General features: G+C 45.4%; 1 protein-coding gene across 1 annotated transcript in view; it reads right to left on the bottom strand.

Moving 5' to 3' along the window:
* Positions 1-714: 714 nt before the first annotated feature.
* FBXL7 (F-box and leucine rich repeat protein 7) overlaps positions 715-18,459 on the bottom strand; it is a 419,772-nt gene continuing 402,027 nt past the window's right edge. Inside the window, exons 3-4 of the mRNA XM_082651918.1 lie at positions 11,468-12,079; positions 715-4,003 (exon numbers count right to left, since the gene is read on the bottom strand). Of these exons, the coding sequence (XP_082508044.1) occupies positions 3,267-4,003; positions 11,468-12,079 (1,349 nt within the window). The 3' untranslated portion in view covers positions 715-3,266. The remainder of the gene's footprint in view (positions 4,004-11,467; positions 12,080-18,459) is intronic.

Here is an 18,459-nt window from a genome sequence, read left to right as displayed (position 1 = left end):
TGGTGACAAAACCTGACCTGAACGGATACAAGGCTATTTATAGCCTCTAATCATCTTATGTAGTTGACTATTTACATTCACTGCTGTAGAAACAGTAACACATTTATTAAGAGTGCTGGGCTTCCCTGGTGGCGCAGTGGTTGAGAGTCCGCCTGCCGATGCAGGTGAACGCGGGTTCGTGCCCCGGTCCGGGAAGATCCCACATGCCGCGGAGCGGCTGGGCCCGTGAGCCATGGCCGCTGAGCCTGCGTGTCCGGAGTCTATGCTCTGCAACGGGAGAGGCCACAACAGTGAGAGGCCCGCGTACCACACACACACACAAAAAAGAGTGCTGTCCAAGATTCTACCAGGGTGTTACAATATACTCCATAGATAACTTCCTAAAATGTGAAAAATTATAAATTCCGAAACACACCTGCCTCCAAAGGGTTGGTTAGGGAATTGAAGACCTAAATTAAACTGTGAAGGTAATGATTTTTCACTTACCTGCTAAGTTTCAGCGAAAGATAGTGAACTAAGGGGAATGACAAAACCATGGGTGCAACTTTAAAGGGACGACAAATTCAGTGACCCGACCTGCTCTCTACTTGGACATGAGGCAAGTCTCTCCCTCACTCTTGATTGTCACCATCTGAACACCAGGCTCCTTTGGCCAGGGTATTAAATGAGGCTTAACCCAATTACGAACATATTGCTTTATTTCTTGGTGGTAGTAAATTAAGGCTTTTTAGAGTCATACAGCACGCAGTGATTTGAACATTAGAATTAAAAAACAACAACAACAATGAGCATTCAATTTTGCAAAGGCAGGAAGGAAGCAATGTTTAAAAACAGATCAATTTCCTAGTGAGGCTTTTTGCTTGGTCTCTAAAAATCTGCTGAGCTGTTACCCCAGGAACCTGTGTCATAGGTACCTACAACAAGGGGAAGCAGAATGGGTGAAGAGAAGATGGGGGAAAAGGGAGAAACCGGGAAGGACAGTCCATGCTGGGCAATCGGTGTGAAAGTCGGCTTTGTCTCATGTTTGGAAGACGTTTAGGTGCTGTGGTCAGGTGGTGGGGATAAAGGTATTTGGAATGGGATGCCCCTTCTCTGGTTCTGGGAGCCATTTTGGACCTCTCCTCTCATTCCGGGAGAATTAAAGCAGCTCACTTGGAAGATGCCAGTGCCAAGGGTTAGGCACAATCCTTTGTGACTCTCAAATTCTGAAGCTTTAGACAGGGTCACAAGTCATACAGCAGGGAATGCTACCTTCAACCCCTTTCACGGTTCTAAACCTTGTGACCATCACTAGATACTATCCCCGGCCAAACAATTCCTTTTCCCCCATGGCACACAGCCTTGAGCGTGTCTCTAAGCTGCTGGCGGTGTTGATTGGAGAGGAGGTCATATTTCATACCCTACCTCCTGCTTCTCAACGTAGGACAAAGCCACGCACGAGTGCAGCTGTCAAGTGGGGCGTAGGCTCGATCTGAAACCCATTCCACATGCTTGACTTGCAGACGCAGAGGTTCTGGGTTTGGGTGGTGGATCCTTTGAGAAAGAAATGGATGAACTGTTTGAACAGTGACGGTGGAGGGCTGTTGCCAAAGAATAATTTAAGAGAGGTCATGGGTTTATTAACAAAAAGCAATTAAATTTCATGAAAACAAGCAGTGGAATTTCTGGCATCCTGACTTCACATGAATGAGGATAGCAAATGGATTTCTATCCAAATAGGACCATTTAAAATGCATACTTGGCAATGACTTTAACGTTGTATTCCAAGGGTCTGGTTGGTGGACCAGCGCCTAAGTCTTACCATTCTGTTCCTTCTTCCGTTTGTGTGGCACTTTTGAGTGGACAGGATTTAAACTACCTGGAAGTCTGCTCTGCATCTTGGACGGAGGACATGCAAACAGTCACAGGGGAAGGCACACAAGGTGGCAATCTGCAAGATTAAACACTTATGACTTAACCCCAACAGGCTTCATGTGATGAAGTCTGGATGCACAAGGAAACAAATAGATGAGAAAAGTAGAAATGTGATCTGAATGACAAAGAACCGAGGCGTCTGTTCCTCCCAGCTGTAGGGCAGATGTGTGCATGCATGCCACGTGTGCAGTGAGAGGGATTTGAAAAACCCTAGAGGACATGTGTTCTCTTGGGCCTCCCTTGTTAATTAAAAATTATGAGTGCCTTTCCTCCTACTTGAAACCACTCAGAAAGATCAACCTGACTGGGGGATGTGGGTTTTGCTGTGATTAGGAATCCCATGGCCTCCATACAATGGTGTGGAGTGGAGTGATGCCGAAAGCATCTGTGTATGGAAACCATCCATCTAGCTGGGCAGGAGAAGATGACCAAGAGACTCGCTCACCAAAACAAACAGGCTGTGAGTGATACTCAGATCGGAGTGAAGGACATACAGGACGCCGGTGGTGGCGTGCCTCAAAGCATTCACAGAATCAACACCCCTGGAAGAGGTAGAGGTCTCCTGTGCTCTATGCCAAGGAGCCTGTGTTTACTGCTGTCTCTATTCCCTCGGCTCTAAAATGGGCATGAAGCTAATCCTCGATCAGATCAGAGAATGGCCTCTCATTCGGTGCTGGAAGCCGAAGCCCAGAGAGGTCAAGTGCCTTGCCCAAGGTCACACAGCTCGTAAGTGGCAGAGCTGGGAGGTGGGGGAACAACGCAGGTCTCTTCCTCCACCGTGCTGCCTGCCACCAATGATTCTTTAAAAAGGTTTAGAAGCGCTTCATATATACCAGGTGCTGTGACGTTTATCTAACAAGAATTTGCTTGGGGGTGAGGCTGAAAAATGTGCTTTAGGCCAATCAAGAAGTTGAAAGAGGAGGCGGTCTGGAGAGCATTATTATTCTGATAATTTGCTGTCAGTGTAGGAGAGGGAGCAGTGGGGTAGGAGGGACCAGGGTGTAGACCTCGGGGCTGTGGCCAGGAGGAAGGAGACAGAGAGAAAAAGGCGCGTTCCTAAACACACTGCAATCCGCTTTCTGAGGTACATCCTTCTGAGACGAGAAACTGCCTACAAATGACCTGACCCCCCAAGAAACCATTGGCTGCGATAGAAATGTGCCCCCCAGCCTCCTTTCCTGGACCTCTGTTGCCCACGAGAAATAAGGAAAAAGAAAAGCCAGATTCCTAAGAACCTTCCTGGAAGAAAGAGCTGTTACGAGTGGGTGTCGGCGCTTACATACGCTGCTTTGAAAAAACATTTTGTTTCGTTCATGTCTGTATGAAGACAGCGACGGCTGGAAGCTGTCCCTTCAGAAGAAGGCAGGGTTGGTGTGCTCGATGACGCAGCGCTTGCAGTGGCGTTTCACGAAGCGCAGGGCCTCCACGGACACCTCGCAATCCTGCACGTTCAGCATCTGCAGGTCGAAGCAGTTGGCCGCCACGATCTGCAAGCCCTGGCCTGTGATGCTCTCGCAGGACTTGAGGCTGAGCCGCTTGAGATTGAAGCAGTTCAGGGCCAGGCACTCCAGGCCCGTGTCGGAGACCAGAGGGCATTTGCCGATGTCCAGAGACTTGAGTTTCGCGCAGTTCTTGGCGAGGTACTCCACGCCGTGGTCCGTGATGCCCTCGCAGCCCCTCGCGTTGAGGTAGCGCAGCTTGCCGCAGTACTTGGCCACGTAGCGGATGCCCACGTCGGTGACGCGGCCGCAGTGGGCGATGCTGAGGTACCGCAGGCGGGACTCCAGCTTGGCGATCTCTCGCAGGCCGAAGTCGCTGACGAAGCGGCAGTCGCTCACGCTCAGCTCCTTGATGGAAGCGCAGTAGATCATCAGGTAGCGGAGGCCCTCGTCCGTGAGGCGGACGCAGCGGCGCAGGTACAGGTGGGTCAGCTGCGTGCAGTGCGCCGCGATGGTGTGCAGGCCTTCGTCCTCCAGCACGAAGCAGTCCGTCATGTCCAGGTAGCGGATGGAGATCTGTTTGCCATGCAAGGGGGACAGTTTAATGGAGGCCTCCCGGGTCAAGCTGATGCAGGTCACTTTGGAGCACCCTACACGAAGAGACAGAACACACGCTCAGAGCGACCTCCGAGAATTGGGGGGGGGGGTGCTGCGGGTGCAGTTGCGGGACTCCTTTACGGATTGCTAGCCCTCTCTGGATTCAGGTCCTGAGGTTACCCCTTCCCTTCCCAGCCCCTACGGAGGAGGAACGCCAAGAATGGGCTTTCCATGTTCATTTCATCCCTTAACGACTTTGGGTTTAAGAGGCTTTGGGGCTCTAGAATCAGAAAGATAATGGTTCCAATTCCAGATCCATCACTAGTTGCCTGACGTTGGGCAAATCAATCCTTCTCGGTACTTCCTTTGTCTTAAAATAAGGATGAGCACGTTCCCTGCAAGGTGGCTGTGAAGAGGCAATGAGACCATGTGTGTAAATATCCTGCCCTGGCCCTGGAAAGTTCGGGAAGCTCAGTAAAGGTTAGTTCTCACCCTACAATGGTCTGGTCCAAAGAAGTGAGATATGAGATAGAAGGGTTGGCCATGACCTGGGTGTGGCAGAAAGAGAGCATTGGCTTGGGAATCACAAACCAGTTCAGATCTACTTTTTATGGCCTGAGGCAGGAGGCTTAACTTTCCTGAGTCTCACGACTCTCCTCTGAAATGAGGATGAGTAGCTGGCGTGCCTCCACGGGGTATAATGAGGATGCAACGAGAGATAATGGATACGGACGTACTCTGAAAACTACGGCAAATGTATATACCAACAGTTATTAGTCTAACAAGGTGACCGTCTAGGGATTCAGTTCAACCCTCTTTGGTCAAGGAAGAACAATTGTGTCATCGGGATTATCCCTCTAGCCCCTCAACCAGTTTCCCTGCCCTGCCCTTACAATCTCTACGGTCTATTCTCCTCACAGCAGCCAGAGAGATTCTGGAAAACAGAATTCCATCTATCATGCTCAAAGCCTTCAGATGGTACCATCTCACACCACGTGTAAAATCGAAAGGGGCCTCCAAGGACCTGCACCCCTGTGCCCTTATCTCTTACCCCCTCTTCCAACCCTACTGGCCTCCTTGCTGGTTCCCAGATGGCTCAGGTGCCCCCCTGCCTCAGCATGTGTGCACTGGACAGGGTTTCCCTGGATAGCGCCACGGGCCACCTCCACTTTCTTAGGTCTCTGAGCAAATGTCCCTTTACTGGACAATTCTTCCTTCTTCACCCTGTATGAAGTGGTATCCCCATTTATTTTCAGCACTTGTTATCACCTTGAGGCACTATATATTTATTTATTCACTTATGTATTTGCTGTCCTCACTCTGGAATGTGAGCTCCTAAGAAAAGGGACTCTGCACTGTTCACTGCTGTATCCCTCATACCTGGTTCACAGCTGGTGCTCACTAAGCATCTGTTGAATGAATGAATGATTTATAGAGTGCGTATGGTCTTTTCTAAGAAGACCTGATGGGATAATCCAACTTCCAACATTTAAATGTCCTCGGGACGTTGACCGTGGCTGATGTATACCTACATCGAAAAACTGATTATCTGTTCTATAGTTAATTATAATGCCTCTTATTTATGTTGAATTATGAAGTTTACAAAGTGCTTTTATAAACATTTTCTCACTTGATTCTTAAAAAAATCCATTTTACAGATAAGGAAATTAGTGCTGAGGAAGATATCTTTAGATGCCTCTTGAAACATTGTTTCCAACCTCCCTTCCCCTAAGAATGTCTGTTTGTATATGCATTTTATATGCATATATTTATACTATATATTATATAATTATATATTTTATATATAATGAATATTACATATATAATATATATAATATATAATGAATATATAGTTACATATGAAGCCCTCATTTAATTGTGTATTTCAGTTCACTGGTTATTACTCTTTAAAATATGTACAGTATATTTTTCGTATATGAATATAATTAATAGCCATAGCTGATACACATTATATAAATAAATGTATATGCATACATATATTTCATTCTGCTACATAGACTGCATATATACTTTTCATTTTCTCTTTGCTTTCCCCAAATCCCTCTGGCAGCTCTAAAGACAGGTGCCTCAACCCTGGCAGCTCTGTGCCTTGGTTGATGACGTCATCTCCGAGGCTTCTAAACGACCACGTGACAGTGCTAACGGGGACTTTTCCTCCCACTCCTGGCAGGCTGCCCAGGAAACTCGTATAAAATTCAGGTCATGGGAATAACGAGGTTCAGAAGCCATGTGCTACCAAGTCAAAGAATTTCAGGAAGGAGCAAAGCATATACTCCAACACTGGAGAACAAAGATGCAGCTTGTCAAGGCTACCCACACTACTCCAGTGGGCTCCGTGGTTTTGCAGAACGTGGTTGGTACCCTTCAACTGTAACTTGGAAATCTTCCTTTATTTTGAATTTCTTTTTCATACTGACTGTGATCCTGCTTATGCTGAATTTATATGTTCACAGTAGTGGTTGCCCATCTGTGATGTTTTTCAAGATGATATGACAACCTTTGTTCCTAAACTCTTAGTTCCAGTTTCCTATTAAAAAAAAAAAAACCTAGTAAAATCTGCTGCACTCCAGGGAGGATACTCTATTTGGTCCAGGGAGATACCAATATATGCTTGGTTTTTGAAACTAAGCCCCAAATTTCATGAAATACTAGCTGAGCTCAGTTTTGGTAAAGACACTATTTTGATATGCTTGTATCATTTTAGATCAATAATTTAAAATTTAAGCTTTAGCCTTAATTCTTACAGATTTGCTAAGTTTGGGTTGGAAAGAAAATAAATTGGTTCATGGCTCAGTAGGTAATATCTGTGGCTAGTGGAGGCATTCATACATAAGAGACATGGAGAGAACCTGAGAAATCATTCAATTTAAACTTCAGTTTTTAAAGATGAGGCATCTCAGATTCAGTGAGATTATAGGACTTGTACAGTCAGACTAGGGAAAAGTTTCCTGATCCAAGGTTTCTAATATAGCAGGGATGGTATATATAGCATGCAACTGATGAATTGCATGAGGGATTTACAGTAGATGTGTCAGCATGAAGTGAATATTTAGACACTGGGGCATCAGAAGTCTTGGGAGTGGTGATACCTATATGGGGATTCTTGGAAGAGAGAAACAACTTTAATACACAGATATGGAGCCCAGGTAGTATAAGGTAATAGTATGAGCAAATTCGAGAGACAAGAAAGCATAGAGGCAGAGGGGGAGTGAGGAGTGTTGATAGGCTAGAACATAGGATTTAATGGCAACTAAGATGGGAATGGTCCATTGGGATCAGATCTTGGGGGCCTGCCTTAACATTCAGGGTAAGGAGTAGGGATATTACACAACAGAGAGTGAACAGTATGGGTTGAATAAATCTGGGGATATCTTCAATTAATTCCAGATTTAGTTCAGCTTTCACAAATATGCTCTTCATTACCACTTCCTCTCATTATTGGGGTAATAATATCTACTTCTCTGGGATATAAAAGGCCTGATGAAGACCAGCTACTGTCACTGAAGACCAATCTCTGCCCTGCAAGCATCTTAATAACAATGACAATCCAAAAATGATGATAACAGTTATGATTTATTGAATGCTTGCTACATAGTTTTCAGCAGAACACACATGTGAGGACTTATCATGAATTAACTCATTTAATCCTCCTAATGAACTCAATTTTACTGGTGAGGAAGTTTTATTTACTGCACACAGCTTCCTAAATGCTCGTTCAGAGTATTAACCAATGACAACTTTGTTTGAATGCTTCAGAGGTCAAGATGACTGTTTAGGGCTTTGACACCCCTCTGTTCACTTCATTACAATATCGTAAAGTGCAGAGATAAAATATGCCTCACTTTTGCCCATATAAAGCTTGTAATGAATTGAGAGAAAGGAATCTGGAAATATACAAGTATACAGTGGCAAAACCCAGTAACACTCTACCTGCTTATACTCAAAAGGTAGACACCTGGGAGGAAACCTTCAGCTTACCGGGCATCAGGCAGGGAAGGCTTTACTTAAGGGATGCTTGCGCTGGGGCTCCAGCAATGAGAAATCTGTTAAGAGGGCTGTTGGGGAGAGGCAGGGGGCAGAGGAGGGAATGGCACGCAGGTCAGAGAGTGCCCATACATCACAGTGTGCACAGGCATGATGTGTTTGGGAAATGCAACTGGTTCTATAGAAGGGAGCACTCAGGTTACAAAGGAAAGGCGTGAGGTTTGAACTTGAAAAGGGCAGCTCACAAAGGGCCATATATACTCTGCTGAGGAACTTTTTCCTGTATGTCGTGAGGAGGAATTGGAGATTTTATGTAGGAAAATGAATGGTGAGACTTGCAGTCTGAAGACATCCCTTTGGAGGCTGGCTGTGTGGAGGGCGGGTTGATGAGGCTGAGATGGGTGTAGGGACAATGATGGGGGAAGCATGCATCCAGGCTGGCAGGCAGGGGAGAGGGGACGGACTCGAGATTCTGGGGAAGTAGAGTCACAGGGACAGGATTCAACTGGTCTGATATAAAAGATTAGGAAGAATAGTAAGGAGGACTCCCAGATCTCCAATTACAGGGGACCCTTTTGAAGCCGTTTCACTTGTAATAATCACAAGATTTTATACTTCAAAAATTGTTTAGGGGCTTCCCTGGTGGCGCAGTGGTTGGGAGTCCGCCTGCCGAGGCAGGGGACACGGGTTCGTGCCCCGGTCCGGGAAGATCCCACATGCCACGGAGTGGCTGGGCCCGTGAGCCATGGCTGCTGAGCCTGCGCGTCCGGAGCCTGTGCTCCGCAACGGGAGAGGCCACAACAGTGAAAGGCCCGCATACGGCAAAAAAAAAAAAAAAAAAAAAAAATTGGTTAGTCTTAATATATTCCATTGATGTTTAAAGATGTTATTAATTGTGATATTTAATTTTATATGTCAGCTTGGCTAGGGGACGAAATGCCAAGATATTTGGCTAAACCTTATTTCTGGTGTGCCTGTGAGCGTGTTTCTGGTTAAGATTAACATTTGAACCGGGGAACTCAGTCAAGCAGTCTGCCCTTCTCAGTGCAGAGGGACACCATCCAATCTGTTGAGGTCCGAATAGGACAAAAGGTGGAGGATGGAGAACTCTCCCTCTGCCTAAATGTTTGAGCTAACACAGTGGTCTCTTCCTGCCTTCGGACCGAGACTTACACCATCAGCAACCCTGGTTCTCAGACTTTTAGACTCAGACTAACTGCATCACTGGTGTTTCTGGGTCTCCAGCTTGCAGACGGCAAACTGTAGGACTTCTCAGATGCCGTAATTGTGTGAGCCAATTCCTCTTCATAAATCTCTTTATATATATACTATTGGTTCTATTTCTCTGGAGAACCCTGACTAGACTTTAATAAAAGGTAATAAGTGGTAATGAAAAAACACTAGAGCTAGTTATAGTAACTTTCAGTGACTTGAAAAGATAACTTTCAAGGTGGGCATGCTAGGGATGGGAGGGGCAGTCTCACGTCCTCTGGGGGAATTAGGCTCTAGACCAGCGATGAGTCTTCCAAAGTCAAGTTTATTGCCATTGAGGAGGCGGTCACTGTCAGAGGCCAGCTGTAAGACCCAAAGGGAACGAGGCATGGGTGAAATCACAATTTCTAGATTCCCTCAGAACTGGAGGGCACTGTTCAGAGGTGGTGATACAAATCCATCCCTATGGCTTGTTGGGTCCTTCCAGTTCACCTACCTGAAAATACCCATCACCACTCCTGCCAATATCTACAATTATGTGCTCTCGGTGAGTCAGAGCTTCCCCTGTGTACACAGTCTTTATATACCCAGATCACAGCGTGTCATCGGAAGACATGTGAAGAAGATACATAAATATTTTAGGTTCTGCAACGGGGCAGGTTGATAAAGACGAAGGGCATCAAGGCTTCCATGATGGTTAGCAAAGGGACCAAGCAGGATCGAAGCCCAGAAATTTCCATTCTCAAATAGCCAAAGTAGTTTCTGCATTTCTGAATTTCAAACGGACTCCAAGGACAGAACACAATTACTTGCAGCCTGTACTGAGGGTGCATGGGCTGCCCCTTTAACTAAGATGAGGATTCCAAAAATGAGTCATTTTCTAATCTGAGAAAATGAGGTGTTTATAAAAGAGGCCCACAAGCTTCAGAATCTTAGCCTGTTAAAGAATCCAATCCCTTAGCCCCCCGTCCCCCCCCTTTTTTTTTTAAACGAAGAGGAAACACATCTAGAGAAAGCTGTGAATTGTCCCAAATCACAGAGTTCTGAAACTAGTTTCTACCACATCACAATGCTTTCTTTTTCCAGAAATCCTTGGGGGGAAAATGTAAGAAAACCTTTTAGTTTCCTGCTTCTTTATGCCAACAGCTGCTCATGACGAACTGAACATACAGTTTCTATGGCTTTGTCCTGGAGCCAGCTGAAGGAGGGGGGCAAAGAGCTGCTTTCCAGCAAGGGAAAGAATCTGCGAGAAATAATTGACTGTCATCTGAAATATTTTCAGATGTCGGTTTTCAAAAGAGAGAGCGAGCTCAGAGAGGCGACTTTTACCTCAGCTTTTGCCGGAGGGTATCATTTACCTCAGATGCTTGCAAATCCCCAATTCTGTTTATTCACCCGTCACAGTGGTTTTTACTTCTTGACCCTCTTCCCCAACAATCCCTGAGGTTGTAGCTCACACTGTTCATTTCTTTAACTCCCTGATGCATCTTACACATTTCAGCCTCTCGAATGTTCGTCTTCTGACTGAGCAGTGGATGAGATAAAGAAAGGCTGTTAGTCCGGCTGGATCCACGTCTGTCTGGCGCCTAAGTATGAGTCTGGGTTTTAATTCTTCCTGCCTGAGAGAGGGCTTCAAGCGAAGCAGCCATGCTGGGATTTCCTTCATTTTTAAAAGGAACTAAAAAGGCTCTCCCTTGTGGGCCCTAACCTTGCACTACTAATTGAGAACTGTGCTTGAGAAAAGGTGCAAAATCAACCCAAGGGTGAGGAGAGTAGGGGTGAAATAGGAAGAGGTGCTTGGCCATGATGGATTTTCCCCAATGTCTGCAAAATGGTGAACAATCACAATCACAGGCCACAACACAGAATCAGCTTAGACACAGCACTCAGGCTCCATGAAACAGTAACCAGTGGATGTCAGGGCACTTTCTAAACTACCTCCGTTTGAGTTAGAGTTGGTTCCTATTTATCTGTGATTAGATGTTTAGTTCCCATAATCTACGGTTGCTCTGAAATTACTTTGAGAATGATGGGGAGGAAAGACACGCTTAAAAGTCACCCCAACTTGAACTGCCAGACAAAAGGTGCCTCTAGTTCCTCTAAGTTGACATCATTTGATGAAAGGCATACCTCTGGCCCCCAGGGTCATGCTTCCGTAAAGACAGTCTTTCAGGAAGAAGAGTCAGCCTCCTGACCCCTGGCTATCACAAGGGGGACCCTTCCCAGGTGGCAGCGTCCTTTACGGGTTCGGGATGGTGCACTGGGAAGGGCCTGCCGATGGCAGGTCCGTGGCCACATACCTGACACATCCAGATGCTCCAGATTGGGACAGAGGGACACCACATCGAAGACTGCCTCGTTGGAGATATTGTAGCAGCCCGAGACTTCCAGCCGCCGGAGCTCCGGGCAGCGCTGGGCAATGGTGTAAAGACCTCGGTCCGTGAGCCGCCTGCAGCCACTGACACTTACGGTTTCCAGCATGAGACAGACGTTGGGTGTGTCCTGACAGAGCCTGCGGGTCAGCACCTTGAGGGCGCGGTCCACGTTGACGGTCTCGCCCGTCAGGCGGATAGTCCTCCAGAGGCGCGGGTCCCAGGCCAGGTTGTACCAGCGGCGGCACACGCGGGCGCAGCGGCACAGCTGGTTGGTGGGCAGGAAGGAGAAGATCTGCACCATGGCGTGGTCCGGGAGCCGTTCGATGCTGGCCTGCTCCTTCGGGGGCCGGGAGGCGAGCCGGATGAGCGGATGGGTGAGACGGGTCGGGGGCGGGGAGTGGACCATGGCCACCGTCTCCCCGGTGACGGAGGACGAGGAGGTGGACGAGCCCCTTCCATTCTGAAATCCCGGCAGGTTGGGTGGACATATCAGGGCTGGGCTGGGCGTGCTCAGTGTGCGCATGCTCAGGTCGGAGTCTGGCAAAGGACATAGATAGAGCAAAGGGTTAAGGATGGCCAGAGCGGAGCCCCGGGAAGGAGGCAAGGGAGGTGACACTCAGGCCACTGACATCCTTCCTGGGCCGACCCCTGCTGAATCCATCACCGGAAGTGGAAGCACATGCACGTTTCACCCCTTCCAGAAAAGGGCTAATCCTCCAATATCTACATCAGGGGTGGGCACACTATCTGTGAAAGGCCAGATAAGAAATAGTTGAGGCACTGCAGGCCACATGGGTTCTGTCTCTGTTGCAATTATTCAGCCCTGCTGTTTTAGTGCAAAAGTTGCCATAAACAATTCGTAAACAAGCAGTCGCTGCTATTTTTCCATAAAATTTGTCCTGTAAGAACAGGTCGGCTGATTTGGTCCAAGGGCTAGAGTCTGCTGACCTTTGATCTACGTTAATGGCGATTATCTAAAGGGCACAAGGGCTGTAGTTTGCTGACCTTTGATCCACGTTAATGGCGATTATCTAAAGGGCACAACTTCAAAGTTTCATTATTTCTATACTGGGAAGGAAGCTCATACGTTATGAACACAAACTGATTTACTTTTCTAATTATGCTTTAGTTAGGCAGATGGTTACACTTCATTTACGAATGAGGGGAATGTGTTTCCCAAGAGGGGAAGACTGGCCAGTGGGTATAGAGAACATTTGCTGTCTCTGCCCTCACCTGCCCCCTGGGGTTCAGTCCCCCATCTTTTGATAACCATACCCCAAACTCTGCGGTCTGAGTTCTGGGGAGCCCCTGCTTCCTTCCTCCATTAGATCTAGCACTTCAGATGGTATTTCCAGGCCTTGAATATCTGTGGCAATACTTATTTTTCCTTCTTAGTAATCATTCCTCCCTTTGCATTTGAATAATGTGACTCATATTCTGTTCCTCAGAACCAGAAAGATCACTTGATGAAGATGCAAGTGGTTTTTGTTTATGAGGGATTGAGAGTTCTTTAGAATACTGCTTTAAGAAGTCTGCTCATTTCATAGCTGCCCCTCTCCCAACCTTGAGAGACATATATACATATATATGGAAGAATTTATTCTCGTGCTATATTAATATATTTATATAATATATATTTTACATATTTAGATGGATAGATTTATTTAGGAAGACATTTATTCTCTTTGTAAATATGTTTATCTATTTCATACAGATGTGTGAATATACATATATATATGTATATATACATATATACACACATATATATATATATATATATATATATACATAGAGACAGAGAGAGAGAGAGAGAGAGGGAATGAATTTACCTCCAAAATACACATTTCTTTATCTGTGAAGTAGTGAGTTGATCTGGATAATTTCTAAGTCATTTCCAGCTCTAATTATAGCCCTAAAGACTTAAACAAAAACTCCATCCTTGTGTGCTTTTTCACATTCCGTACCTTCAGAATTTTCAAACACTTGTCTTTTCAAAGAACTTCCGGCAATAACATATAACACAAGAACTTCTGACACAGGACATCTCTGCTGTCTACTCGTAGTATTCCTATTGATATACTTTTTCTATTTCTATGTTTTCTTTTGAATTTACTTCTCTGTAACCTAACACTGAGACTGTCCTACACGTGTCCACCATTATTGCTCCTGGAGCATCCTTAAATTATTATCTGTCCACCCCTCTCCCCCCCGACACACCTATAACATACACCTTGTCTGCCTTTTGAAATGCAAACACCTTTTGTGACTGAGTGCAAATGTCACCTCCACTAAGAATGCTTCCTTAGTGTCTTTGAGATATAATTAATCCCTTCCCTTTGGAAATTCCCACCCTTTGTTATACAGGCATGTGTGAATTTATCTTTCCCTAATGAGGCTCATTGTATTATTTTTCTCACTTTTGCATTTCTCCCTATATCCCCATATCCTTTGTCGCGTATCTTTGCAGTCTTCCTAGGCAGAGTATATTTCTTTGGTCCAGTGATGTTGGCTTTGGCCATGTGACTTGCTTTGGCTAGTGAATATTAGGGGATGTGATTTGTCCAAAGCCGGTTGTGTGGTTGGGCTTGCCCACCTGCTTCTGTCATCACCATGGGAAGAACATGCTCGACTGGTCCACTGATCTTAGGATGACGAGAGGTCCATCATCTCATCAGATGAGCAGACAGAACTGGCCCCAACCTGCAGCTCAGGGCCAAGCTCAACCAAGCCTGGCTGGAGTCAATGGATGCCCAGATGAACCACAGACGTGGGAGCTAGAATACTGAGTTTTGGGATGATTTGTATCACAGTATTGCTGCGGCAACAGACGACAGATATGTCTTCTATTACACTAAAAACTCCTTTGAGACAGGATTAAATCCTTTTCTTATTGTGTCCTGGCAGCCCCTGACGTAGGTTTATGGTACATAGTAGGTGCACATAAATGTCTTGAATGGAAAGGAAATATTTATATGTTTAAAAAGGATTAATACCTAGCTTGGCATGTACTTTTCTATCCCAGGTGGTATACATACTGCATTTTAAGTCATTCATAAGAAAAGAAATATGTACTTCTCTCTTTTGTAATCAGCTACAATAAACAGTAAATCTTTAAGGAAAAGCTTAAGTGTAAACCAATTAGGGATTTCAGAACTGCCATGCAAGCTACCACGGTACTAACCATCATTACATGAACTCCAAGAATTGCCTCTGAAGTTACCATTTTTCTTAGGCAGTTGAACAACTTCTTTTGGACCAGGAAGGAGGGGCAATCTTAGGCTTTCAGCTCTGACATTTTAGCAGCTGTGAGGGCTCTGAAATCTCTCTCCTGCCTGCCTACATTCTGTTCATCTTGAAAGAGAAGACACTTAATTGTTCTGTGGAGACCTGCACGGCTTGATTTAGGCCCCCGAGGAATGAACTATACTTACGGTGGAGGTGGAGTGGATTCCTAAAACCTGCATCTATAACGGGTTCACTTTTCGTCTCTCTTTCATACTCCCAGCACTGGATTATAGGAATGCATCCAGATTGCCTAGCACTGCTGTGCATTCAGTAACGCTTTTAGTTTTTTCTTTCTTTTCTTTGCCAATAATCATGCCCTGGTATTAAGGGAATTCACACTCAGAAAAAGATGGCAGTCTGGCACCTCCGTCGGGAAAATTCTGCCCTGGGAGACTCAGGAGCATGGTAATGGCTCTCCTCTCTAGTGCTTGGCAACAGGATTCTCATCAGTAATTCACGATGGCTCTGCACTGCTCCCCAAGGTGGGAGTAGAGTAGGGGAGTCTGGGGGATTTCGGCCAGGACACCTGGATGTGTATTTTTCCAGAGCGTACACCAGGTTTCTCTGAGTTTTTCCTATTTATTCTACAGTAGGTCAAAAACCCTCTGAGAATTTTTGCAAGGATACAGTTTGTCATAATTGAATAAATAGCACCCGATAATTATAAAAATAATGAAGAATGATAAGTAATGCTATGGTCTGAACGTTTCTAGCCCTCTCAAAATCATGCTGAGTGAATCTTAACTCCCAAGTTGATGGTCCTAGGGGTGGGGCCTTTGGGAGGTGATTAAGTCATGAGAGTAGAACCCTCATGAATGGGATTAGTGCCTTTATAAAAGAGACCTCACAGAGCTAGCTCTTACTTCTGCCGCGTGAGGTGACAGTGAGAAGGCAGATATCTACGAGGAAGTGGGCCCTCACCAAACACCGCGTCTGCCAGCAGGCTCTTGGACTTGCAGCCTCCAGAACTGTGAGAAATACATTTTTGTTGTTTATAAGTCACCCAGTGCCTTTCTGCAATAGTAGCCTGAACAGACTAAGACAAATAACACCTGGAGATATTTATATCTACATGTTGTCACAAAGTATCTTTTCTTGATATTTTATACCCAGAAACATATATATTTGGGGAAATAGAAATACGTAAATATATTTTTTTCGCAGAATACATGCACACACATACACGTAAGCACATATTTTTAATTTGGAAATAAGCGCTATTATGGAAAAAGTATGCATAGCTTGCCACACAGTTTCTTTTACCCTTTGATACTTGGAGCCATTTATTGCCACAAGCAATGACTTATATAAACAGGAAGTACTTTTTCCATATAGAACTATCAAGAGTCCTAGAGTATCAATGTCTATGTGCCAGGAAAAGGTAGTATGGCTTCAAATTCAAAACAAGGACCATTTCCGCTACCAAGTCATGTATTCCATGTGCCCATGGCACTGCAGAAGGACCTAGTGCTCTCTTTGTACATTGTTTTCTCTCCTATGTCCTTTTCAGAGGACTGGCAGCTAAATGGACATTGGCAACAGCTGCTAATTTTTCTGATAGAGCTTAGAAACAAGGATGCTGATGCCTTGATACCTGGACACACACACAGAGAGGAAAGGATCAAAGACAAATATTAAGACGATAGAGTTAGAAGAAACCTGGAACCCTCCTCCTGGCCTTGTGACATTGCAAGACAAACAGAAGCAGAAAGAAAGATGACTTTATATGAACTTAGAATATGACTTTAGAATATTTTGTAGGAATGAACATATTTTCATATCTGAATACCTATTCCAAGTGAATTTCTACCTATCTGATGTCTTGAGGGCAAACTCAACCTGTTTATCTTAGTAGTAGGGTGATACCCATTGGGAGATAACACAGTATAACAATAACTGGGAGGATATTATCACTACTTTTTTTTTTTTTTTTTTTTTTTGCGGTATGCGGGCCTCTCACTGCCGCGGCCTCTCCCGCTGCGGAGCACAGGCTCCGGACGCGCAGGCTCAGCGGCCATGGCTCACGGGCCCAGCCACTCCGCGGCATGTGGGATCTTCCCGGACCGGGGCACGAACCCGTGTCCCCTGCATGGTCAGGCGGACTCTCAACCACTGCGCCACCAGGGAAGCCCCCAGGCATTATTTTGAGCAGGGAAAATAGCACTGGCAGAAAGTACCAAGTGAAATATACATCTCCAAAAGCTTCTATCAAGAATCAAATCTACTGATGCTTGCATTAAGTGTCCTTAAATTCTGAGAAGTCCTTTTGATAAATGGAAATGGAGATCACGAAATGGCACAGAGTAGCTTGTTTAAAAGCCCTTCTTCCCTGCTGCTTCTATGGTATCCACATGGCCATGAGGCGCAGATACCACCCACAGCGTTCTTGGCAAGAATCATTGGAAGGGGGGTATGCAAAAGCCGCTTGGATCACTCCTTTGAAGATCAAATGTCCCCTGAAATATCAGGACAAGGAATGCCCAAACTCTTAGGAGACAAATACATCTTCATCACATATGAAAAATTTCCAGTGAAATTTACCAAGACTGCTGTCTACTCTGCAGACAATCTATGAGCAAACCTTTTTCAAAAATAAATACATGAATTGGTAACGGAATCAGTTAAAGGTACACTCAATGAATTACGTCGTTGTAGGATGGATCAGTGAATGGACGGACGGACAAACAGACAAAGCTATAAAAGGAAAAATGATAAAATCTGCAAAAAAGGACATGTTTGGTTAATTTCACATATAAGAATGGAATTGGAGGGCTTCCCTGGTGGCGCAGTGGTTGAGAGTCCGCCTGCCGATGCAGGGGATGTGGGTTCGTGCCCCGGTCTGGGAGGATCCCACATGCCGCGGAGCGGCTGGGCCCGTGAGCCATGGCCACTGAGCCTGTGCGTCCGGAGCCTGTGCTCCGCAACGGGAGAGGCCACAACAGTGAGAGGCCCGCGTACCGGAAAAAAAAAAAAAAATGGAATTGGGAAAGAGGTTGTCAGTTATGAATGTGTAAGACTCTAAGAAAGATAGAGATGAACACATGTGAATGTCATGAAAGCAGAATGGGAGAATTTAAGGAGAAGTGAACAAACCGTTTTTTGCAATAGTACATGTATTTTGTGGCCTGTGTCTCTTAATGATATCGGGAAGCTGGATATATCCCCCAAACCAAAAAAGAACATAAAAACACACACCACTGATGTCTGCAGGAAAATATACAGAATAAACTGCAAGGAATACATACACAGGGATAGACACTGGGTATGAAAATCCAGTAGGTTGCGCTGCTGCAGATTCTTGGATTACAGATTTATAGGCAGAAAAGAAAGTGACGATTCATTTATTCACTGGATCATTTAACACACATGCTTACTGTTGCCTGAGTGCCCAGTGTGGTCTGGAAAGCAGGAGTTTTTGCACTTGAGTAGACTATAAAGCAAATGTTCCCGACCCACCTCCTTTCTGCACTGCAGCCCCATTCAAGTACATCCACAGCAAAGACTCTGCCCTTTCCAATTGCTTGTAGCCTTTAGGGAGAGAGAAAAAAAGACTCTCTGTTGAGAATGTGCCTGAATCACACAAAATCCAGGATGGAAAAGGATAGAAAAGTACGTCTAAGTCTGAAAACATA

Source organism: Grampus griseus, assembly GCF_964374135.1.
Source record: "Grampus griseus genome assembly, chromosome: 3".
NCBI classification, from domain to species: domain Eukaryota; kingdom Metazoa; phylum Chordata; class Mammalia; order Artiodactyla; family Delphinidae; genus Grampus; species Grampus griseus.
Note: the sequence above shows the minus strand (reverse complement) of the source record. Positions and strands in the feature narration are given on the sequence as shown.